Here is a 19,271-nt window from a genome sequence, read left to right as displayed (position 1 = left end):
GAGAAAATTAAAGAAGCATGGAAAATATATCACAGTTTTTCACATCCATAAGTATGAGTTCTAAAAGCAAGAGATTTAGGAACCATGGGAAGGAGAGAATAATGAAAGAAATAATTGAAGAGAATTTCCTGAGCTGTAGAAACGTAATGAATTTTCAGATTGAAAGAGCCCATCTAGTAACCAAAATGGATGGAAAAAGATCCACAATTTTAGAACCCTTAAGGACAAGAAGATCCCAAAATTATTGCCAGAGAGAGGGAAAAAATAACGGAAAATCAAATAACTAAGTTCTTAGCAGCCATGTTGAATGCTTGAAGGCAGTGGAACAGTGACTTCACGGTTTGAGAGACGATAGATTTTGACCTATGTTTTTTCTACCCAGCCCCTCTATTTTATCATGTGAGGACAATTGCATTTTCTATACTGGGAAAAAACTATGTACTTTGTATGAACATATTTGAGATACAGTAGCACAAAGAAAAAATAATCCCAAGGTAGAGGATGTGGTGGTAGTGTGGGGATGGGAGGGTGAGTGGGAAGAAATAGCTGCTGTGGCAATCTTGGGCCTTCAAAAAGAACTGAAGAAAGCTAGAAGGAAATTCAAGTTCTATTAGTCTGGAATGTATAAACATTTCTTCAACTAGTAATGTCTAAACAACATAAAATTACATTTCCTTTAGTGACTAGTATTTATATAATCACATTATATATCACACTAGTATTTATATAAGTACACTTTATTGATTTTCCATTTTAGAATCAACCTAGAAAATGTATAAAATGGGCTTAATTATAGTTATGGAGTAGAATGCCTTATAAACCTTTATAATATAAAAATAATATAATTTATAAATTTAGGAGATGGAGGGCAACAAACGAAGGGGTCAGTGCTCGTTTCTTCAGTGGACAGTCAGTAGATAACAAGCATATAAAATTTGGTGAATCAAGATATGAAAGCAAAATGGCATTAAAGTTAAACTGGTAACTGTGCTAGAAGTCTGTTAATGATGTAACATGTATTTTGCCATTTTGATGCAGGAGGGTAACAAGACTTAATGGTTCATCTTGTGCCTTTGTAGCCTTTGAATTTCTTAAAAACCCTAAGTGGATGCATCACATTTATAATGTTAAAAAGATTGCAAGGCTAGGCACAGAGGCTCACTATTATAATCCCAGCACTTTGGGAGGCCAAGGCAGGTGGATCACTTGAGGTTAGGAGTTCGAGACCAGCCTGGCCAACATGGTAAAATCCTGTCTCTACTAAAAATACAAAAATTAGCTGGGCGTGGTAGCCGCGCCTGTAATCCCAGCTACTTGGGAGGCTGAGGCAGGAGAATTGCTTGAACCTGGGAGGCGGAGGTTTCAGGGAGTTGCGATCATATCACTGCACTGTAGCCTGGGCAACAGAGTGAGACTCTGTCTCAAAAAATAAAAAAGGGGGGTATTGCAGACATGTGGTGGCCTCTACCTAGTTGTTTAATACTGCTCTTTATGAAGTAAATATGTTCCCGGGCCAAGTGATTTTTGGAAATTGTCTGAGGTAGAAATAGAGGACACAGGGATTAATTCTAGGAAATTAGAAAGTTGTGTAGAATACAAATGTGACTCTTTTTATGTAAGATGCCTAATTCTTTCTTGACTGGCTTACACACTCGATTTTGAGTGTTAATTTCTGATCCCTTTCCATGAAATTTGACAGGAAACTTTTTTTAAAAAACAAATGTTTATTGTGAAAAATTTGGAAGTACAAAAAATTGTAAAATTCTGAGGCCTACTTCCTTCCAGTGCCTCTAAATAAGATGACATTTTATCCGATGGACTAAGGACCAAGAATAGAAACTTAGTTTGTCCTTAAGGTGGAAGTCATATGATCAAGGAGAGTTACAACTACTGGAGGCAAGGTATGTCTCCTGGAAGAGCTAGAAGAAGGAAGGTGGAAATAGAAATTGCCTTTTTCTCCCCCTTCCTTCTAAAGACGTGGCTGATCTTATGTACCTAGCCCTCTCATCTTTGCTGAGGACCCATTGTGTGTCCCACGGACTATAAATCAAGGTTCTCATGATCCCTTTCTTGAGTTTGATTAATTTACTGAGCAGCTCACAGAACTCAGGGAGACACTTACGTTTAATACATTTTATTGTAAAAGATACTACAAAGGATACAGCTGAAGAGATGCATAGGGTAAGGTATGGGACAAGGGGCATGGAAATTCTGCCTTCTCTGGGCGTGCCACCCTCCAGTAACTTCCACTGTGTTCTGTTCTCCGAAAGCCCTTCACACCCTGTCCTTATAGGCGTTCATGGAGACTTAATTACATAGGCATGATTGATTAAACTATCAGCCGTTGGGGATCGATTTCACTTTTATTCTCCCCTTTTTGGAGGATGGGAGGTGGGGCTGAAAATCCCAACCATTTAATCTTCCACTGGTCTTTCTGCTAAAACCAACCCATGTTCTGAAGCTACCTAGGGCCTGTCAGTCTTCAGTCAAATCTTAGCATATAGGAAGCCACATAACCACTTTGAAGATCCTAAGGATTATGGGAGTGTATGCCAGGAAACTACTCTAAGACCAGAGACCAAATGTATATTTCATGATATCACAGGCAGTCTTTTGGTACTTTAAATAATTGCTTGCAAGAGTTATATCTTTAAATAATTGCTTGCAGGCAAACCATTCAAGGTTGTTATGAATAGATTAGGCTGGAAATAGCAGAGCACAGAGTGGTAACAGATATCTTGAGACAAGACTGATTGGATCTTGTCAGGGACCCCAGACCATTAAGGAACTAGAGGAGAGCCAGTGATAGCAATGAGATTCCATGGTTACTTGGGTAGTTCTTACTTCCTGATTATTTTCCATGCCCTTGATGCTATCTTGAGTTACTTGGACCTGTTTCTTCATTCCCCCAGAGGGGTAGAAACTGGTGACTCAAGAAAATTGTCTTTAGATTTAAGCTTTTTCTTGTAATTTAAATTTTTATCCCCAAGTCCCCTAGACCTCCATTTTGGTCTGTGTGTGTGTGTGGTGTGTATTTCTTTCTGTTGGTAGATATTTGCTTTTGAGTGGAGGACAAATGTGTTGCTGATGAGGTTGAAAGTGCTGTATCATCAATAGATTTAACCTATTTAAAATCAAAAACATTGAAATAAGTAATTTCTGTTATGGATGCACTTGTTTTTATTTGAAAATGTACAATTCAGACAAATGGGAGGGTTGGTTGTAAACAATAAATATTTTATCAGTTTTGTGTACATAGAACCTATTGTGAAATACTGGAAAAAGAATGAATTCATGGTGTGACCCACCATGGTTAGAGACAACAAATGCAAGTGTCCAACAGACACAACTATTACTGGGGATGTGAAAAGAGGCAGCATTGCTTTGTTTCTTACTTTGTTTAGTACATTACTTACATTGGGACAAGACTATGCTTGTATTTCGTTCTGTACATAGGACACATCTGGATGAAGCGTTTTGTATCTAAATATAATTCTCTTCTGTACTTTTCTAGGTTGAATTTCAGATTTCATTTATTAGTTGGATTAGAGAAGAATGGGAAGGGGACCAATTAGAGAAAAAAATCATTGAAGTTTTTGGTATTAAACATTGTCAAGAATCAGGATTGAGTTCTAGATTATAGCCTCTTGGAGGTGGACTAATTTTATTTGCCATTCTGTCTCCAGTGTATATAGTATAAACCCTGCCACCTAGTAAGCACTCAGTAAATGTTTGTATAAATGAATGATCAAAATGCTAACAATGATCTTACAAAACAATTGTACTGGGGCTTTTTATAGTATGAGCCTTGAGAAAAATGTTTAAGCAAAAAAAAAAAACCTTAATTATTTGAATATTACAAAGTAGTACATACCCTCCCTACCATTCCTCATATTTAGAATATACTACTGGATACTACATTGCATTATTTTATTTATAATGTTACAATTTTATGTATCTTTAACTTAGTCCTTTCTTACATATATCCTTTAGATATTCTTCCACATTTCTCGAAGCATGTTCAACTGTCTTATTTTGGCAGTGCTGGTGAAGGCTTAATCATTCTTATTTTTAAATGTAATCATCAAAATTAGACCTGGAATCTATGCCAAGAAACTGAGATAGAAACCGTTTAGTGCTTTTTGTGTTCATAAAAATTGTTTATGTGTGGCCCTGTATTCTTGTACATTAGATTTTTTTAATATGATGGATTACTTTAGGATTTCATGCTTTAAAAAGAGTAATTTGAACATAAATGTAGAAGGCAAAGAAATAAATGTATCCAGCAGTATTTTATTTAGTGAGAATATACCCAAATATTTAAAATTCTGGGTCTTTAAAATACTAAATTCTGGCAGAGGCATCTTTTCACAACTTACTACCAGGTTAAAAAACCCATTAAATATTGGGGGGAATTTGTATTTTATCAGAAGGAGATTTTTTTTTAAAGGGTAGATCATTGGACTCCCCATTCTTCTCTCTTCTCCACCTGTATATCAGCTGTATATATATATAGACTCTGCATTGTGGTTGGGTTTTTTTTTTTTTTTAATAATCAGTTGAAGTTCTTAATTTGTTAGAGAATGAATTTATGTGTTTTTTTTGATAAGGTTTTTTTAATTTTTTTTGAAGTTAGATGTGAGGAGGTGTTAACTTTGATTTGTGATTCTTGAAAGTAGAAATGATGAACTAAGGATAAATCTGGATACATGATTTAAAACTAATATTGATTTCAGATCTGGATTATTAATAGACTTGTGTCAGTAACACTTTATATTTGTAGGGAAGCAGGCAGTCTCACTCACTGTCAATATAAATTAGTTCAACTTTTTTAGAAGGCAGTTAATTGGGTAACATCTAAACTTTTATTATACTTTAAGTTCTAGGGTACATGTGCACAACGTGCAGGTTTGTTACGTATGTATACATGTGCCATGTTGGTGTGCTGCACCTATTAACTCGTCATTTACATTAGGTATATCTCCTAATGCTTTCCCTCCTCCCTCCCCCTACCCCACACCAGGCCCTGGTGTGTGATGTTCCCCTTCCTGTGTCCAAGTGTTCTCATTGTTCAATTCCCACCTATGAGTGAGAACATGCAGTGTTTGGTTTTTTGTTCTTGCAGTAAATTGCTGAGAATGATGGTTTCCAGCTTCATCCATGTCCCTACAAAGGACATCAACTCATCCTTTTTTATGGCTGCATAGTATTCCATGGTGTATATGTGCCACATTTTCTTAATCCAGTCTATCATTGTTGGACATTTGGGTTGGTTCCAAGTCTTTGCTATTGTGAATAGTGCTGCAATAAACATACATGTGCATGTGCCTTTATAGCAGCATGATTTATAATCCTTTGGGTATGAACATTAGAAACAAGATAAATGCCTGCTGGACTAGTTAAATACATTATGCGGTTCTGCAATGAAAATTTGAGCAGCTGTCAAAAATCAAAGGTAAATATTTATGTACTAATCTGAAACAATTATGGAGTATTAAATATTAAAATGGGGATACAGAAAGTATGCATAATAGTATCCATCTGTATAAAAAATAATGTTACCCTAAGATGTGCTTGAAATATGTAGGTTATTTCTGGAAGGATACAATAACTGGTTGTGTCTCTTAGGATGGCTTGGTAAGAGGTAGGTTTGCTTTTCTCTTAAACTGTGAATGCTTTCCATGTACATGTATTACTTTTACATAAAAATCATAGTTAATAAGGAAGAAAATAAACTATAGTGGTAATAAAAAGAATATTACTTTTTATTCTTTATTTTGTGCTACATTAGACATATATCTAGAGTCCTCAGTCATTTTATAGCATGAGTAGTTTAGGAGAAATAAAAGGTAAAATCATGAGAATGTGTTGTTTTAATAATGTATGGACTTTCAGAAATCTTACCAAATTGTATTAGCCTTTTAACTTAAATTCTGTTTTAATATCTTTCACTTATACTTGGTTTAGGCTCTTTCACACTTGGGTTTCATATTTATGCTTTACTATAATTTACACAGTAGAAAAGAGAAAAAGAGAAACTATAAAGTAATGATTAAATTTAATAACTTTAAGCGGTAGAATTATTTTAGTTTTTTTTCTAGTAGTTTATGTGAGTGGGCAAAATCATTAAATTTTTCCTACCACCAGTTGTCAGTCCCTGTTTTGTTTGAATATGTGGATTTTGAAGCCTCACCATTCCCTAAGTTAAAAAATTGATGGGAATGAAACTCCTTTACAAGGAGTTTTCTATTAAAGTTTTACGTGAAGGGAACAAACAACAAAGTGTTAAGTCATGCAAAACAGAGTTGCCTGCTTGTCAGCACATTTCTACCTATTTTTTTGTTTTGATTTTCTTTTTCCTTCTTCAAGGAAACCAATGCTGGTCCTAAATAAAATTGTCAATTTTGGAAGATTCTTTCATTCAGTCTAGGTATTTACTGAGCTTTTTTGTCCTTTACCTTCTTTTTTATGAGAGGTTTCACTCTTCATTTTGGATATTTGAGCCTCATTTTCAGTCAATATTTTCTTTTATTATTTCAAATTATTTTTATATGTTTACGTTTGTTTGCATAGCTTAATATGTTAATTGCTATTTACACTTCAGTACTTCTGTTGGCAAAATAATGAAAAGTCTTGTGCCATTGAAATCCATTTTAGATAAATGGGAAGACAGTTTTCTTGCCTATAAAATTAGGTTGAGGCTGGGTGCGGTGGCTCACACCTGTAATCCCAGCACTTTGGGAAGCCGAGGCAGGCGATCACTTGAGGTTAGGAGTTCAAGACCAACCTGGCCAATGTGATGAAACCCCGTCTCTACTAAAAATGCAAAAATGAGCCAGGCGTGGTGATGGGCGCCTGTAATCCCAGCTACTCGGGAGGCTGAGGCAGGAGAATCACTTAACCCAGGAGTCGGAGGTTGCAGTGAGCTGAAACTGTGCCACTGCACTCCAACCTGGAGTGCAAAGCAAGACTCCGTCTCAAAAATAAAATTACATTGAACTGGAAGGTGGCTTGTTTTTAGGATGACAGGTTTTCGACAAATATGTATAAATTTCTCTTTATATCTTTTTGCCCATGGTATCCTGCAGTGACATAGGTAATCATATTGATGAAAAGGACTGGAAAACAGAATTAAAGGGGATACATTATTTTGTTATGTAACAAATAATTACAGAAAATCTGAAATTTAGATTCTGTTTCTATTGAATACTTCTAATATCTTATTTCAGTGACCTAAAGATAGAGTAAAAGAACAAATGCTTTTGTTAGAAGTTGTGGCACGCGCCTGTAGTCCCAGCTGCTGGGGAGGCTGAGGCAGGAGAATCACTTGAGCCCAGGAGGCGGAGGTGGCAAGTTAGCCGAGATCGCGCCACTGCATTCCAGCCTGGGCGACAGAGCGAGACTCCACCTCAAAAAAGAAAAAGAAAGAATAAAGAAATTACTACTATTGGGCCAGGTGCGGTGGCTCACGCCTGTAATCCCAGCACTTTGGGAGTCTCAGGCGGGCGAATTACGAGGTCAGGAATTCAAGACCAGCCTGGCCAACATGGTGAAACCCCCTCTCTACTAAAAATACAAGAAATTAGCTGGGCATGGTGGCAGGCGCCTGTAATCCCAGCTACTCTGATGGCTGAGGCAGGAGAATCGCTTGAATCCAGAGGCGGAGGTTGCGGTGAGCTGGGATCGCACCACTGCACTCCACCCCAGGCGACAGTGCGAGATTCCGTCTCAAAAAAAAAAAAAAGAAAAAAAATTATTACTATTAGTAGCAATAATTTAAAAGGTATTAGGATACTGTAGTGGATATCAGACAATTCTCTTATTCATAAATTTGTTCATTTAATCAAAAAATGCTGGCGGGCGCTGTGGCTCACGCCTGTAATCCCAGCACTTTGGGTGGCTGAGGCAGGCAGATCACTAGGTCAGGAGATGGAGACCATCCTGGCTAACATGGTGAAACCCCGTTTCTACTAAAAATACTAAAAGTTAGCTGGGCGTGGTGGCACGCGCCTGTAGTCCCGGCTACTCGGGAATCTGAGGCAGGAGAATTGCTTGAACCTGGGAGACGGAGGTTGCTGTGAGCCGAGATTGTGCCACTGCACTCCAACCTGGGCAACAGAGCGAGACTCCGCCTTTAAAAAAAAAAAAAAAAAGCTTAAGAGTCTGCTCTGTGCCAGAGTGCTGGCTCTCTAGGTATGCATTGGTGAATAAAATGTTGCCTAATTTCTTTCTTTCTTTTTTTTTTTTGAGACAGAGTCTTGCCCTGTTGCCCAAGCTGGAGTGCAGTGGCGTGATCTCGGCTCACTGCAACCTCCGCCTCCCGGGTTCAAGCGATTCTCTTGCCTCAGCCTCCCAAGTAGCTGGAATTACAGGCGCCCAGCACTACAGCCAGCTAATTGTTTTTGTATTTTTAGTAGAGACGGGGTTTCACCATGTTAGTCAGACTGGTCTCGAACTCCTGACCTCAGGTGATCTGCCCGCCTGGGCCTCCCAGAGTGCTGGATTACAGGACAGGCATGAGCCACCATGCCCTGCCAAAGTGTTGCCTACTTTCAACGGTGTTGCCTGCTTTTTTCTAGGCTTTAAGGGAGACAGATAATAAATGATAGTCATAATTCTGTGAGAAAGCCATAATCACATATGTATTGTTAAAAACAACAGTAAATGTCAGAAAACAGAAGCACCCCATAATCCTAGAATGGAAGAGAAGGGGAGAGTGAATAGTTTTATTAACTTGAGTCTTAGGGGCCCCCATTTCTTGTCAGATAAAGGATTTGGAAGGCCTGTTCTTGGCTTATGGAAAAGGAGACTGTTCCAGCATAAGTTCCTTGAACTCAAACCTATCATTGCTTGATAACATTAGAGGAAAATTTGAGAAAGGGAAACTTTGTTGATGACTTGTCTTAAGTCTAAAGATGGAGCAGTTTATTTGAAGCATAGAAAGAATTGACCTGGAAGGCAGGAAATAACAAAAGCCAGTTTGTAGTTTCTTTTTAAGCCAGGTCTCAACAATGTAAATTACTTTGAGCAGCCTTCAAATGCCAGGCATACCCATACCTAAATGTAAACACTAGGTATGGTATGAGGTGAAACATAGTGTCATTTGTTTGCCATTAATTCCACATAGCCTTTGCAATCAGTTCTGGATTTGCATCTGGATTTGAGTCTGCCATATAACTGTGTGCCCTGTCTGATACTTCGTTCCCTTATCCGTAAAATGAGATTGTCACGGGGAAGAAGTATAGTTGATGATTCTGGATATGGACTCCAGTCTGGTGCAAACTGCCTGGATTCAGATCTTAGCTCTTCAACTTAATTAGCTTAGCTTGAAATAATTGGGCAAGTTGCTTAACCTCTTTTTGTCCCATTTCCACATATGTAAAATGGGGATAATAATAATACGTTTTAGGATTACTGTGAAAATTAAATGAGTTAATATATAAAAAGCATTTAAAATGGCATATAGTAAGCAAAATGTAGTTTAAAAATTATGACATAGCTGGGTTATGAGGATAAATAATATTTATTTTTTTAAAAAAACAAATCATATATTGCTTGACACACTATGGGTATTTCTTAAACACCAGAAACCGTGTAGTAGGTACTTTATATCATTTAATCTTCATATAAACTGTTAAGAAACCATAATCTGTCTAGTTGACTGCACCTAAAGCAGTTTCTGATATTTCAAGTTGAATGAATATTATCCCATTTTATGATTAATAAATTGAGGCCCAAGAGTACTCCAAAATCTCCACTAAAACATGACATCACTTTGAGGAGATAATACCAGCAATGTCATGCACATCATCACATCACTTTTCTCAGTTTAGAGCATAAAACATTGTTCCTTTTTGTTTCTGGAGACAGTCTCGCTCTGTTGCCCAGGCTAGGGTGCCAGTGGCACAACTGCAACATCCACCTCCTGGGTTCACATGATTCTCATGCAGCCACCTGAGTAGCTGGGATTACAGGCGTGCACTACCATGCCCAGCTAATTTTTGTATTTTTAGTAGAGACGGGGTTTCACCATGTTGGCCAGGCTGGTCCTGATCGAACTCCTGGCCTCAAATGATCTGCCCGCCTCAGCCTCCCCGAGTGCTGGGATTACAGGTGTGAGCCACTGCGCCTGGCCCATTGTTCTTTTTTCAGTGCATTTTTTCATATTCAAGGTTGTATAAGGAAGAAATTTGACAGTCTAACAAGTTTTACTAAATGGAAGATCAATTACAGGAATGAATATAATATATATTGGCTCCACTGTCACTCACTCACTTTATTTGCTGTTTGATGATCCAGATTTGGTGTCTTTAAATTTCATTTGTCTAGGATATTTTAGTCTCTTAGAGTATTTATTGTCAGAGAAAAAGCAGGCCATTTCTTTGGTTGGTAAATGAAGTTAAAGGCACTACTAGAAAATACGTATATCAAATATTATAGCTTGCTTCAGTAACTGTAAATTAGTTGAATGTTAACCTGGTTCTCATAGGTATTTACAAACAGATTAGTTTATAAAAACCAATTTACTATTAAAAAATTCTACATTAGGATAATTATTTTTGAAACCCTGAAGTCAACTGTAATATATATGTTATATAATACATTTGCCTGATGTAGCAACTTTCTAACTTGGCATTATCATGCCTCCTTCTTTGCGTCTTTAATACAGCCATTAATCTCACTACAAGGCTTTACTAAGGATAAATTGCTGCGTAACCCACTTCACCCTCTTTTGTTCAACCAGGAAGCCAGACGTGTTAAATAGCTTTTTAAAAAATATGTTATTTCTTTTTTGAAATTTTAGGATTTTAAAAATTGAAGTGGTAAAATAAGAGACTTTATTTTGTCTGTTAAAATTACTTGACAGAAGTTTGCTTTGGAATAGAGCTTCTGTATCTTTAAAAAATACACAGTGAGTCACCCCCTGCTCTTTTGGTAGATGCCTGGCTAGTGAACAGCTAAGCTGCTTTAGGCATGTAATAGAACATTCCATTTCCTGTTCCCTTGCTGACACAGAGGAGTGTTCCTGCTGGCAATGATCTAATCATAGTGCAGTAAGAAACATGGCAGTTTGATAAAACATGGTGGAGACAGCGGCTGAAATGGAAGCATATGTTCTAGAAGACATTCTTGAGGTAGGGCTAGGTTTGTAAGTGAAATGAAAGTTGAAATCTGAACAAAGAAATCTTATCTGCCGGAATTATTTTACAGATGAATAGATTAGAGGAGAGAGCAAAGAGAAGCAGAGCATAAAAGCAAGACACGGTCAGACCTATTCCGTGTGAGAATGTTTCAGACTGGTTCACATGATTACTATAAACGTCTATAATTATTTTGTTTAAACTTCATGTTTCATAAATTGTAGATATATGTTTGTTAGGGAAAAAGGGGAGACTCAGACTTAATAAAAAGCCTTGTGCTGGTGGTGACCTTTAGATTAACTCATTAGAAGGTGGGGTCTGCAAAGCAGCTTTGAGTAAGGTTTAGTATCATATGTCTTAGAATTCATTTACATGTCTAAGCCTAAAGCTTTGCTGCAGTTAACTATTAAAAACAGTTGGTTATTTTAGCCTTAAACTAAGCATGTTTATATCAATCTGATTGCTTAATTTAGCTGGTATACTCTGGTCCTAGATTTTTCATGTGACTTTGATTATTATAAAACAAATTATTAAATTAAAAATATTAAAACCCTGAAATTTAGGGCACTGGTGCTAGAGAGCCATCAATAAAAAAATTCCTATAATTTGAATCATGAACATTTTATATTTTCTCTTTTCTGGTTGTAAAAATTTTATAAGATCCTATTTGAGTATAAATCAGTCCAAGGAAATACATGTCAAAGTGAAACTATAATTGCTCTTGGCATTGAATGTAGTATACTATCAGAAATTTGTATTTATAAGTATAGGTATTTAAATCTCATATTCTTATCTGTGGGATTGTGTAGGGTTTTTCTTTTTTTTCCTCATTAAATAAAACCTGGGTAATTCAGATAAAGAGGCTTCATGGTGGTGAGTGATATTCCTAATACTTAGACTGTTGAGATAATTTATTAACTATTTAACATCTTCAGGAAAATTATTTTACTGTGGGGAGAGGGCTTGGGAGAAGAAGCTGCAAAGGGAAGCTAGGCGGGGTTAGCAGGAGAAAAAAGCCTATGCGCATTATAAAGTGCTGCATGATCAATGAGTATTTTCTGGAGTCCCTCAGTGTGTGCTTGGAGCTGACATTGCAGCAAGTCTCATGGTTGTTCTGCAGAATGAAAACTGATTCCATTGTATTACCTACCTCCTTGCAGACACCTGCCAATGTGCTCTTTTCCCCTTTCCTAAAAGCTGTTGTCTAAGTTGAATTGTGGTTAATTTTTATTTTCTCTTTTATTTTTTATTTTTTACTTTGTTACTATTAGTGAGTTTCCTTAAAAATGTGTGATAAAATTATCTACTTAGAAATAGTAGTATAAACTTTCATCAAAGGAGTTTAGTAATTACAAGTGGCCACATGACTTTTTGGTGGTTCAGTTTAAATAAGCCTAATTAGATTACAAAGTTCTAGTGTTACATTTTAATTTGCTTTTAAAATTTTTTGGTTTGGATTTTAAAGAAGTGTACTTTGGAGATTTTGATAAATCTATTTGACCATTTTTCTTAGCCATTTAAAACTTCAGCATATAACAGATTTTAGAAGTCTTATTTATGTTCAGAGGAAATCCTGCTTGAACACTGTTTTGTGCTTTATGCATAGATTTTTTTAATGCTACCTGAACAACTGGCTTTTTATTATCTCTATTAATTGTTTAATATCATGTTAAGATTTCATATTACCTTATTTATTCAATGTTGCTAGTTATTAAAACAACCTCTGCAATTTTAGTTTTCCTAATTTTCAATTTATCTTAATTTAGTTTCTATGTACCTGTTGCATCCTATCATACTAAATAAGTAGTTTTTTCTCTTTATTTAAAATAATATTTTAATAATATTAAATATTTTTAAATATTATTAAATAATTTTGACTTAAATATTTGTCAATCTTGGTAACATTTTCTAAGTAGTAATAAAAGAGCCTTATCCAAAATTATAAGTACTCATAATGACATAATGCTAAAAATAAAGAGTGCAAAGAATAAATTTGCTAACTTTGCAGATAAATGTACCATTTTCTAAAGCACCTCATATTGCAAGTAAACAGATATTTATTACATAATGAGCTTTCCAGAAAAATATATTCCCTAGCCCTCCACCCCCCACAGGGATAACTCCTTGAATAAATGTCCAGTAATAGATAATGAAGTTCATCTGTATACCACAGTGACAGTTTTATTATTGTACTTAATATTGAGCTACTTGAAGTTCATTACCGTAATTTTCACCTTTGTGATTTTATTTATTGAGCATATGGAATTTTATGTAGATTATGCTTATTTACATTGAATAAATATTAGACTCTTTTTTTCCTGTCTTTGTAACTTGATCTTTTGAATCATAAACTTTTTAAAGGCACTCTTACTGAATATTAGTAAAAAAAAGTATCATTAGTGAACATAACACAAATGATTTCTCATAATACTATGGCTTACCTTTTAAACTGTTATTACTGATTATATATGCCCACATGTATTTAAGTTGAATATTTAGACCTTTAAAATCTTAAGTAAAATACTGTCTAAAATGTGTAATAAAATTAGAAAAGGTGGATTTCAACTTACATCACTGCTTTTCAACAGTCCAAGGTAAGGGATTAAATAGAGTGTCTTGGCTGTTTCATTTATTCAGATAATCCAGGCAGTAATTTTCTTCTCTAAACCAAAGGCATCAAAGTATTTCCATTCCTTCTGCCTACCTTCCGTAAAAGGAACTAATACCCAGGAAAGTAGCCATATACAGATGGCAGAAAAAGGGCTGACAGCTCATATAAATACCTCTTTTCTTGTTCTGTTTATGTTTTCCTGAGACATGATTATAATTTTAGAATTTTGATGACTTTCCTGTAAAATTATGTGTAACAATAGATTTTACTACTTAGAATGATCAATAAGAGGAAAAACGTCTTCCAATTTTATACCCCAAATTTACATGGCCAAGGGCTGTGTATATAAACCTGTGGTTTATATGTTGGCTTTTTTATATGAAAACATGAAACAACTGAGAGATCATTTCAGAAACTTGGTTACTGTATATTTAGTGTTACTATTTATAATTGAGCCAGTTTTAGGAGTCTTAGTAATAAGAAATCTTCACAGATATTTCCATCCTTTAATTTTGATTGAGTTCAGATTACTTTGTTCTGGGTATAGTATTTGATATATTTTTGCTTTAAGAAAGTAGGAATTTTTATGAAAATAAAAATGTTTATATTGTTGTGTAATAATAACTCTCATACCCATTCTTGTTCTTTTGTTGTCTAAAGCCAGGATGTCCAGCTTCATCTGTACTTGATGTTATAGGTTGTGGTATATAAAATAAAACTGCCAACTCTCTATGGTTTTGTCTGTGGACAGTGGGTTCAGGATTTGACTGAACCCTTTAGGTTGGAACTAAATTAAGGTTCAGATTTAAGCAAAGTAAGTAGGTTTATTATGGAACCTTTTCTTGCTCTGTATTTATCTTAGCTGTTTTTGTTTTTTAAATAAAATTGAAAGAGTCTCAAGGAAGGCATCATTTCCTTTTGATTGCCAAGATTGTGGACTAATGGTAAATAGTGAATTGTAGGTCAAACAAGGGAAATCCACTTGCTATTTACCATAAAAATTATTTTTGGTAATGATATCAAATCTCCATGTGGTAGACTTTTTTGACAGATACATGTTATATTTCTTTTCATTCTGTAAAACACATTGTCATACGTAATGGACATCATTTCTATACTATACCAGTAAGTCTTTCATAGATTTCTAAAGTAACCATGGTGACATTTTTCACTAGGAAAAGTTGGAGTAACTCTTAGAACCTAAATTGGTCTAGTGACTGAAAAGTTTAGATAAATATGTAAATCATTAAGAGTTGATAAAAGTAATATTTTCCATTCATCAAGAAGTTTTGGAATCAAGTTGAGAAATGTTGGACAGATTGAATCGTATATATGTATACATATACATATATATATATATATACTCTATCTCAGCTCACTGCACCCTCCGCCTCCTGGGTTCAAGTGATTCTCCTGCCTTAGCCTCCCGAGTAGCTGGGACTACAGGTGCATGCCACCACACCCAGCTAATTTTTGTATTGTTAGTAGAGATGGGGTTTCACTATGTTGGCCAGGATGTTCTCAATCTCTTGACCTCGTGATCTGCATGCCTCAGCCTCTCAAAGTGTGGGATTATAGGCGTGAGCCACTGCATTTACTGCGTACCTTCAGTGTGAGGCACTTGAAATTCAATGAGGTTAGTCCAGCTAATTTTGTCTCACAGAGGTAGAAGTACAGAACTAGAAGATGAAGAAGAAATGTCTGCCATTGGTATCTTTTTTTTTTTTTTTTTTTTTTTTTTTTTTGAGACAGAGTCTCACTCTGTCACCCAGGCTAGAGTGCAGTGGCATGACCTTGGCTCACTGCAACCTCCCCCTCGGGGGTTGAAGCGATTCTCTTAGCCTCTGGAGTAGCTGGAATTACAGGCATGCGCCACCATGCCTGGCAATTTTTTGTGTTTTTAGTAGAGATGGGGTTTCTCCATGTTGGCCAGGCTGGTGACGAACTCCTGATCTCAGGTGATCCGCCTACCTCGGCCTCCCAAAGTGCTCAGTAATGGCTTGAGCCACTGCAGCTGGCCTCTGCCATTGGTATCTTAAACAGTCTTGAATTTAGGATGCATAGATACATATTTTAATACTAGTATTTTACTTCATTGATTCCATTTGAACAGTTAGAAACTCATGTTTTCAGCAGTGGCCTTAAAAAGCAGATATCCCTTATGCATTCTGAATTTTTCAGTAAGCAGATATTTTTCTTTATCTGGACACCTTTAGGTTGTCACTTTTATGCAAATCTTTTTATTATATATATTTATGAATGTGGTGCTGACAAGAACATCCACTGGTTCTCATTTTTATCTATAAACCAGCATATGCATGTGTATACACATACCTACAATACATATATTCACATTTATACTTACATATACTCCACACACACACAAACATACACACACACACTCATACACTCATGTTCTGCTATAGGTGGAATATTTCTTATCTAAAATGTTTGGGACCAGAAGAGTTTGGATTTTGGGTTTTTTCAGATTTTGGAATATTTGCATATACGTAAAGATAACTTGGGAATGGGACCCACATGAGATTTACTTATGTTTTATATATACCTTATACACATAGTCTGAATGTAGTTTTATGTAATTTTTTTAGTAGTTTCGTGCATGAAAACAAAGTTTTGATTGATCTGTCACACAAGTTCAAATGCAGAAGTTTTCACTTGTGGCATTATGTCAGTGCTCAAAAAATTGCTGATCTTTGGCCAGGTGCAGTGAGTGGCTCATGCCTGTAATCACAGCAATTCGGGAGGCTGAAGCAAGAGGATCGCTTGAGCCCAGGAGTTCAAGACCAGCCTAAGCAACATAGTGAGACCCTATGTCTACAAAAAAGTGAAAATTAAAAAAAAAAGTTTTTGGATTTTGGAGCATTTCAGATTTTGAATTTTCAGATTAGGGATGATTAACCTGTATATTTTGCAGTGAGGATACTCTTATTTGAAATTCCAATTTTTCTTGTAAGGGTGGGGCTGATGTAACATTGCTTTCATATGCCAATTTTGGGAGAATTAATGGAGAAGTAGTATAAGATACACTTATGTTAGTTTATCTTTGTAAAGAAGAATGATATTTTAGTGGAATATGGAGGCTCCAAATAGCTTGTGGAAAGGTAGTATAACTGGAAGTATGTGAATCAATGTATTACTCTTATATGAAAGTAAAGGCACGGTTGTCCAATGAACCACTAGTTTCCCACTGATCCATCATAGTCTGATAATTAGTGCATGTTATGGAGCATTAATTAGAAAAGGTCTACATCATATGTTATCTATGTATAGAGGCAACAACATTGGCCCTTTACTGGTTTTGAATTGTGAGAGGCCTTTGTTTTGACACTTGATAACAGCTCATTCTGATATGAAGTGACTTGATCACTACAAAGTTGGTGAGCAGCATAGTCTTGTTAACCATTGGTTTGGTTTAGTATATATCTTCCAAATTTGCCAAACCAAAGGCTTTTCACAGGGTGTTCATAATTGTTAAATGCCTATGAGGTGATAACTTTCATGTGTGGCTGGATTAATACTGGCCATTAATAATTTAGTCTTGGATGGAATCAGACCTCTAACTAGTTGGATATGTGTTGTAAGTAGCATAGCACATAGTTTTATGGTGGCAACAGTAATTGGCACATTAGCTACCCTTTATTGAGTATTTAAATTATATATAGAGAGGGAGTGTGCCAGGTACTTCACAAGCATTGTTTTATTTAATCCTCTGAATGATTCTGTGAGGAGGTAGGTACCCACTTCATAAGCAGCTTATAAGGAATAAATGAAGTAATCTGCATAAACATTTAGCACAGCATTTAGTTACATAGTTAACCCTTAACTGTTAACCCTTTTTTAACCTTCATCTTCTATCCTTATGCTGTCACCCCCCCCATTGACAGGAAAATTTGAGTGTCAGGGATTATTAGAGCAATAGTTTTAAATTCTTTGGTCTTAGGTCTCTTTTTCACTGTTAAAAATTATTGAGAACTCTAAAGTTTTTTGTTTCTGAGAGTTATATCTATCACTGTTTACCATATTAGAAATTATAGTTTAAAGAAAATTAAAATTAAAGTTTAAAGAAAATTTTAAAAACATTTACATATTTATTCATTTTAAAAAAATGATAAACCATTGCATGTTAATATTCTTTTATAAAAAATAACTATTTTCCAAAAGAAAAAACTGTGAGAGAGTGGCATTGTTTTGCATTTTTATAAATATCTTTAACATCTGACTTAATGGAAGATAACTAGACTCTCTTATCTTCTTTATTAATTTAACTTTTATTTTAGAGATGAGGTCTCATGATGTTGCCCAGGCTGGAGTGCAGTGGCTATTCACAGGTACAATCATAATGCACTTTAGCCTTGAACTCCTGGGCTGAGCAGTCATTCTGCCTCAGCCTCCTGAGTAGCTGAGACTACAGGTGCCAGCCACCATGCCCATCATATCTGCTGTCATAGTCAGTCTATTGTGATACATTATTTGGTTGAAGTCTCTAAAGAAATTTATTGTCACATTGATATGGGGATAAAAAAACAAAAAGTATTTTCATAGCCCTTTCAGATAATTGTGGATAATCTTCTTTAAAACCATTCCTAAACTCCACAAGTGGTAGTTTCTTAAAGGTTAGTTGCAGTGTGGAATCTGAAAACAATTACCGGTGAACTTTCTGAACTTTGTTAGATTAAAACTCACTGGCTTATTGTGCACTTTGAATTTATCAAAACCACGTATGATTTTTATAATATTGGTCATATGAAAATACTGGTTTCTTTTATTCTACAATATTTTTAAAAATCACATTTTCAGCCAGGCGCAGTGGCCCACACCTGTAATCCCAGCACTTTGGGAGGCTGAGATGGGTGGATCACAAGGTCAAGAGATCAAAACCATCCTGGCCAACACAGTGAAACCCTGTCTCTACTAAAAATACAAAAATTAGCTGGGTGTAGTGGCATGTGCGTGTAGTCCCAGCTACTCTGCAGGCTGAGGCAGGAGAATCACTTGAACCCGCGAGGCGGAGGTTGCAGTGAGCCGAGATAGCACCATTGCACTCAAGCCTGGCGACAGAGCAAGACTCCATCTCAGGGGAAAAAAAAAAAAAAAAAAAAAAATCACATTTTCTAACAGCATCAGTGTTCTCAGAAAAGTCAAAAACTGGGAAGCTGTCACGTGTCAGATATAAGATCTCCAAAATTCTATTTTTGCTTGAAAGTTTGAATTTTATTATTGATGACAAATAATTTGAATTGTTTTTCTTGAAATGACAGGCTCACGTCATTTGTTTTTGAGAAAATGTCTGCCAAATAAGTGAATAATTATAGTATGCCTTAAGAAAAAATGGTATTATGTGAAAAAAAGTTAGCTACCATTTGCAGTTTGCACAAGTGTTTTCTTGAGACAGCTACTGTACTTTGGGTATGTAGTGGAAGTGCTTTCTGTTTTGTCACACAGAATATCAAAGTAATATATTCAAGACTGAAAAAATTTCTTTCTTTTTCTTTTCTTTC

General features: G+C 35.8%; 1 protein-coding gene across 10 annotated transcripts in view; it reads left to right on the top strand.

Annotated features, from left to right (window-relative positions):
• The window catches only part of ANKRD17 (ankyrin repeat domain 17), a 182,866-nt gene that overhangs the window by 24,793 nt on the left and 138,802 nt on the right, over positions 1-19,271 (top strand). For 2 of the 10 annotated variants that reach the window (XM_063723456.1, XM_054554051.2), the window contains exon 1: positions 10,568-11,135. The exons of 6 other annotated variants lie outside the window; for them this stretch is intronic. In XM_063723456.1, coding sequence (XP_063579526.1) covers positions 11,082-11,135 — 54 coding nt within the window. In that variant the 5' untranslated portion in view covers positions 10,568-11,081. Of the gene's footprint in view, positions 1-10,562; positions 11,136-19,271 lie in introns of those variants that run through there. 2 more of the 10 variants (XM_063723454.1, XM_054554046.2) reach the window with 2 other exon arrangements.

The sequence above is a fragment of the Pongo abelii genome, chromosome 3 (genome assembly GCF_028885655.2).
Source record: "Pongo abelii isolate AG06213 chromosome 3, NHGRI_mPonAbe1-v2.0_pri, whole genome shotgun sequence".
Classification (NCBI taxonomy): domain Eukaryota; kingdom Metazoa; phylum Chordata; class Mammalia; order Primates; family Hominidae; genus Pongo; species Pongo abelii.
The sequence above is the reverse complement of the archived record's forward strand: the minus strand, read 5'-3'. Positions and strand labels throughout refer to the sequence as shown.